The sequence below is a fragment of the Diceros bicornis genome, chromosome 6 (assembly GCF_020826845.1).
Source record: "Diceros bicornis minor isolate mBicDic1 chromosome 6, mDicBic1.mat.cur, whole genome shotgun sequence".
Taxonomy (NCBI): Eukaryota; Metazoa; Chordata; class Mammalia; order Perissodactyla; family Rhinocerotidae; genus Diceros; species Diceros bicornis.
In genome coordinates, this window is record NC_080745.1 from 23,322,651 (window position 1) to 23,329,718 (window position 7,068).

Genomic DNA, 7,068 nt, shown 5'->3' on the forward strand with positions numbered 1-7,068 from the left:
AATGTTCACTCATCCACACAGTGGGAACATGTTTCACTTCATTCTCTTTTTGCATTTCCTGTGGCCTGAGGGAGAGGAAAGGAGACACATCAACACTGAAATTAGATTATCATTGATTCCTGTCCACCTGGTTTAATTTTAAAGCTGCCGAGATGACCTTCTACTCTTATATATTTAAATATTAGAAACAGAGTTTTGAGGATTTCACCCAAATAAACTGTCACTTATCCAGAGTTCCAAGCTAGCTGACATGAGATGAGTACTTGAGCTCCATAAGTAAGTAAATAAATAAATTCCCAGCAGTTCTCTTACGTCCTGTGGTAGAGAGGGAAAAAGAGGAGACATTAAGGCAAAAATCGGTGTCAGAGTGGGGATTTCCCACATTCTTTGGGAATGTCCACATTCTGCCTGCAGTCCCTGCTCTTTAAAAAGCACACAAGTCACAGCCTGCTCGGCTCTGGTTCCAGGTGCAGTTATTTGGAGGGGGTTGTGGGGCTACACCCTTCCTCTCCCGCCATGGGGAGAAGCCCTCCAGGCAGGTGCCTTCCCCACAGTGAAAAAAACTACATCTTTCCGGGGCGGGGTTTATGGGCTTCCTGGAGCCCCCAGGCCACGCTGGCCAAGACCAAGAACTCGGGTAACTTCAGGAGTTTTAACTAAGTTAGTTAGATAACTAAAAGTGTAAACAAACTTCCCTCCCTATTTTTCATTTCCTCAGTGAAAATGTACAAAATATCACACCTTTCTCCCACCCCCAATCTATATTGAAGACACAGTCTGTGGGTGTAGTTATGGGATTCTGGCAAATTCTCTTTCCCTCTCTCCATTAAGGACAATTGAGTCCTTGGGATTATATGCATCCAGAATAAAAAAGCCTCTGTATTACCGTTCGGGGTCAAACCTGCAGGGCTTAGCATTGGTGAGAGGGGCTAAGAGTATATGAATTGACACTGACTGAAACCCAGGAAACCCAGGCAAACAAATGACCTTTTACCCAAGGTCATCTCTTCCCAGCACGTCCCAGATTACCTGAGAAAAGGTCCTCACATTCAGAGGCACCTCCCCACCACCACATTAGATCCGTGGCTTCGGTTGCATGTCGTTTCCTCAAAGGCCACCCTATTGGTTCTGTAGAATTTGACCTGACTTCAGAATCTGACCTCAGATTCCTGCAACATTGGCTGGTAGTGCCTACAGCAGTGGGGGTGGTAGTTAGAAGTGGCAGTAAATGTTGATTGAGCTATTCGCTGCTTCTCTGTTCTCTTTGGAAGCACTTCTCTGAGCCGTGTGAACCCACCGAAGCCACCGAGCAGGGGCAGCTTCAGGACCACCGCCTGGCTGAGGCCGTGGCAGAGAACCTGGGAGTGACCTGCAGAAGAGCAAGCCAGGAGGACATGGGCCTGGATGACACGGCTTCCCAGCAAAGCGCTTCCGATGAGCAATAGGGAGCCCGAGGCTGGGACGGACCCACACGGTCAGGGGAGGGAGTCCTCCACGGCCTCGCCTTTCTTTTTCTCCCTTGTGCTCCCCAAAAACTAAACAGAGCAAATATTGCCATCCATGGGAGTACCTTCCTGTGGAATAATGAGAGCTGTTGGAGAAAACAGAGTAACTTGATCTCAGGTTCTTGAAAAATATCTCACACCATGAAGAAAAACTGTTGGCCCCTCGCCTCCTTCCCCCAGTACTGCTCCAAGTGCTGCCCCAGAGCTGCAGAATGGGGAGGCATAGAAGACTTTCCAGAATTTGAAAATCAAACAAAAGCCATGTGATATCTTAAAACAACTAAAGTAGAGCACATAAAGCACTCTTTCCTGCCCTGATGAAAATAAGACAACTGCATGTTAAATAATTGGCATTGTATACATTACTGTTACCTTGAAAAAGAAACGAGCAGCAGCACGTACCATACCATCAGCTGGTCACATGCACTACGGTTAAATCTACGTATAAAGAAAATCTCCCTTTATCATATTTATGCAGATGTTAAGTAAGTATAAACCCGTGACAGCTTTACTGAAGAAACGTGCTAGTGCATGCAGTCCTGTCTACGGTACCCTGTGCAGGAACCCCACAATACCTAGCGATGTGAGTGCAGCAGTCTAGGCGAGGCGGAGCATGGAAGCCGTCTCGGAGTGACATGACGCCCAGCTACAGTTCAGGGCGACTTCCTACCACAAGCCAGGCTCCGGCTCGCCCGGGGCTCCCGTATGCTTCACAGGGACACACACTTGTTTTCCAAGCCAAGAGTCTTACTGTGCCGCAGAACACTTGCACACAACTTTGTTTTTGGCATTAAAATGTTTATAGTTATTGCTGTGTCCAGTTGTTTGAGTTCTGCTGAAACTATTGTCTTTTCTAAAAAATGTATCCTTTCTTGTGAGAATGACATTTGGGCAAATTCTGAGACAACTTTTCTCATCTTAGATTCCCATAGGTAGAGCAGAAACCTGGCTTCTTGCTGATGCGAGGGAGGGAGAAGGGGTCCGGAACACGGTCCAAAAAGAACATCATCACGGACCTGGTGAACCATCCCTTATGGAAAGATAATAGTTAGAAATAGTCAATTTGGAAACAGTCACACAAACTTCTTCAAGGTGTCTAGGCTCTGGAAGTGTGGAGGGAGTGGAGGGTAGTGCAGAGAATGCCTTACCCCTTGGAAGTAGATGGTAATGCTGTATTTTTTTTTGGTAAAATACGAATTAGCAATTAATAACAATAGGTGGGCTCTATAATCAGAGACACAGGACATTATTCTCAGATCAGCAATCCCCGGAGACGCAAACGTGGTTGTTTCTGATTGATGTGCAGGTGTTTGTCTAATGAGGGGCTTATGTGACCTCACTGCAGTTCCCCAAGTCGGGCAAACCAAACTTGGCTGGCAGCTCCTGAAATCCTCTTGGGTGGCTTTACAGCCAAGCCCTAAGGACCACATGGCAGGCCCTGAGCTGTGAGGGTGGCCTCCACTAGGGTGTCTCCTTGCGTTTAGTAAGACAAATGACAAACGCCTAGCAACAGTCAGCCTGATGTACAGCTGACCACTCCTCGGGCATCCAGAAGTAAGAAACACCGAAAGCCACCACGTTCCAGAAGTGAACTCTCCTGAAAGAGCTGGAAAACCAGTCTGTAGGGAAATGGCAATGCACATGAGAAGGCGGAAGCCCTGGGTGCTCCTCCGTCTCGTTCCACTGGAGAGATTCGTGAGCTTCTCCTCTAACCATTGAATCCATTACTTACCCTAGTTCTCCGTGCAGCATTCTGAGGAGGCAGCTGGAGAGGAAATTTATAGTTTATCAACAACAGTAGGGCCAAATTCCTCAGATACGAATGCAACTCTCTGCATTGTCTAAGAAAGAGTAACCTCATCTTGAGTGTGTGTACTGAGAATGTGTAAATGCACACACACTTATATTCACAGGTGTACGTGCCCACAAAAGGAAGGCTCACTGTTGGACTCACTCTGGGACTCCTCATGGCTGTCAATGATGCACACTTTTTTTTAAAATTGTGGTAAACAACTTTTATATTTACCACTTGTGAGCTTGTTAATCTGGCCTTCAGCCAGTCAGCTGCTTATCAGACAGTATTCCTTGTGAAATATTGTATTATTAGCCCCCACTTAAAGGAGATATTCCTAAGGTGACATTTCTTGCTGGAGTTATTCAAGTGTTATGTCAGCATACAGCTCGAGTTATTTTCTGCATTTGGACACTGAACCCAAAATTGTTTCTTCTGTAAAAATAATAGAAAAACTGTAGTGCTTGGTTTTATATAAATCGTGGCTAATCTGGCATTACTGATTCTAAATTTTGCACTGTGTTGAAAGCATCTGTGCCTGGCAAGTAGTTTTCTAAAATCACTCGATGCTCCAACTTCTCTTTGCCCGTAAAATGTGCAATGCAATGCCTGTTTACTTAGCCTTGCCTCTCGAGCCTCCAGCTGTCTTCTGTTTTGTCCCAAGTCATTATGCTTCAGGGACACATACACCTGCCATCATCTCTCTCTCTCTCTCACACACACACACGCACACACACACACGCATGCACACTTCCCAGACACAAGCTTCTATGAATACCGAGCTAGAGAGAGAGAGAGAGGAGGCAAGGCCCATTCCACATTTCCCGGGCTCCCATCACCCCTTACCCCATGCTTGATGATTTGAGGGCTGGGAATGGAGTGAACGACTGAACTTGCAACTTTAGTAGAGACCTGTTCCTGTCAGCCATGATAAGCAGAGAGGTTATATTCTGTGAATTTAAAAGACTTGTCCATCTCCTACGTGTGCTTACTCTTATTCAGAGGTGAAAAGAAACAGTTTTTAAAATACTGTGTGTTCAGTGGCTGGTGGTACAATCTGTTATGGGGAAGAGGAAAGAACGATTTAGTAAGTCAGTCCATTCTCCAGATCAGTTCTTTGTCTCATCCACCCATGTTAATCTAGGTTAAATTCCTCATACCAGCAATAAATATGCCAATTTTGTGCTTTTTGACAGGAATTTTTCCTTCAAGTCTGGACTCATACCCACTTACCTGTTAGGTATCTGGATTTGTTTAAACAGTAGACATTTCAAACTTAGGTATAAAAGAGAATTCCCGCCCCCGCCCCCCCCCTTTCTCTCTGAGTGCTCCTCATCTCAGTTGGTGGCACGAGCATGGACACAGTGCTCAGTCTCCTCCTCTGGTCCTGGCTGTGCTCAGTGAGTGAGTGGACCCCAAACGTGTTCTGCCTCAGCATCTCCTGCCTCAGCAGCGCCTCCTCCCTTAAACCTCAGCAGCATGCTGCTCTACAGGCGGGCACCTTTGGCCCTGAGTTCGAGTTATTTGTGAATTCATCTAACCTGACACCATAGACTAGGTGGCTCAAACAACAAACATTTATTTCTCACAGTTGTGGAGGCTGGGAAGTCTCAGACGAAGGTGCTGGCAGATTCAGTGTCTGGTGAGGCCTGCTCCCTAGTTCACAGACAGATGTCTTCTCACGGTCCTCACGGAGAAAGGGCGAGAGAGCTCTCTGGGGTCTCTTTTATAAGGGCATTAATCCCATTCATGAGGGCTCTGGCCTTATGACCTAATCACTTCCCAAAGGCCTACCTCCAAATACCATCACACTGGGGGCTAGATTTCAGCATATGAATTTGTGGGGAGGACACAAACATTCAGACCATAACATTATCCTTTATTAAATTTCATTTCTTAAAATACAGGGATTGCATCTGACAGCTTCATACATGCTCCCTGATCATTCTGTTTGACAGTCATACAGTAATCATTCCCAGTGAACACTAGATGCTCTTTCAATCTATAGCAGCTACCATCTGTCACAGCTAAATGTCAGCTCTGAGGTCTGGGGGCACATGATGCACTGGAAAAGCCAGCCAGCCTGGGACACAGCGGGAGGACACAGTGGGAGGAGTCGAAAGATCATGGGCTTCGGAGCCACACAGACTTGGGTTCAAATCCTTATCTGCCACTATAAGCTTCTTTCTTTCCCATTAAAGAGCACATGCAGAAGCTCCCAGCACCCTACTAATGCTAGTGGCCGTCCCGAACCTGTTCTGCACCGTGGATCTTCTGAGATGGTAACACTCTTACCCTCCATAAGCACATTGGGCTTCAGCTCTGAGGGCCCTCGAACTGTCTTACCTTCTCTGAATAAATCTCATTAGCCTTCCTTCCAAGTTAAGGCAAAATCAAACCTACAAAGCCATCCTGACTGAAAACACTGAGCTCAAAAGGGCAAGTGGTGGAAGGAAAATGTCCCTTCACACTTCAGATGGATGAGAATCCTCATAAATACAGAGCCCCTTCCTGGAAGCACCGGTAAAGCCTCCATCCTGATGGGGGTCCCACTTCACTGGGGCAGACCAGCTCCACTGGGCCCGTCTCGGGGGAGCACGTAGCCAACATCTCCCCAGGCTGCCTCCCTCTTTCTCAGTTCCCCTGAGGGCTGAGTGGGGCTCGCTCAGGGTGGTGAGAGTCGGATAAGAGTAGATTTATTGTAGGGGTCGGGTTCCCGGCCTTGTGAGAAGCCTCTACCTGCTTCAGAGGCAGTGGCCATCCCAGCCCGCTGAAGCTCACAGACCACACTGCTCGGTGTGCCTCCTGTCCCGGTGAGTGTGGCTGAAGTCACATCCAGCCTGTTAGATGTCATGAGCTCCGCCTCCCTGAACAACCCAACTGGGCAGAGACAGTGGGACAGAGATATCCTCTTCCTTACACTGGACAAAACACCCTTTTTAAAAGATTAGTTCATAATCTATTAGGCCTTTTAGCTGTGATTCCTCAAAGGCCTGGCAAATCTAGACCAAGGTTCAGAAACCTACCTTGGGAGAAAGCACTGAGGAAATACATTGACTTGAAGATCCTGTCACAGGCTGCAAACTGCTGTATGGGATTAGAGACTGTAATGCTTCCTGCACTGTCCACCGCGCCCAGTGCTCAGCTCACGGGACACCTTGCTCCAACACACCTGGACTGGTCCATGGTTAGATAGGGGCACACTCCGTACTAACACCAGCTGGGTTTGTAGCTGATGCTCGTTGCTAAAAAATCCTGGAAATTCAGAGATCTTCACCAAAAATGATCTAAATACACTGAACTGTTTATCACTCCCCTACCATCAATCACTCAGAGGGCAGCTTTTATCATTTACGAACTCTGGAGTTTCAGCAGTCTTTTCTACAGTGCCCTGCAGTGAGCTGAACCTTATCCTTCTACACCATTATCCTTGTCAGCCCAGCCCCTGGCACTGGGCACTCTCCAGGGATCACACGGATGGCTGAAGATGGTTTCCTTCCATGCTGTGGCACTGCCTTCCTTTGACAACACTCATTTCCCCCTTTTTCTGGAAGGGAAACGAGGCACAAAAAGGTTTAAGAATATGTCTAAGTTGACGTAGTCAAAATGGGGCTCTCATCTGTACCCACAGGCCTGACTCTGCTGAGTATCAACTGCTATCAACATTTCTAAAGACCATTTATCCCTCCCACAGAAGAACTGACATGTTTGTAACCATCACATTTATTTTTATTTTATTAAGCAATAAGCAAACAAACAATAAGAGGTGGA

General features: G+C 46.9%; 1 protein-coding gene across 1 annotated transcript in view; it reads left to right on the forward strand.

Annotated features, from left to right (window-relative positions):
- PCNX2 (pecanex 2) overlaps positions 1 to 2,393 on the forward strand; it is a 295,490-nt gene extending 293,097 nt beyond the window's left edge. The window contains exon 34 of the mRNA XM_058543013.1: positions 1,272 to 2,393. Coding sequence (XP_058398996.1) covers positions 1,272 to 1,445 — 174 coding nt within the window. The 3' untranslated portion in view covers positions 1,446 to 2,393. The remainder of the gene's footprint in view (positions 1 to 1,271) is intronic.
- The last annotated feature ends 4,675 nt before the right edge of the window (positions 2,394 to 7,068 follow it).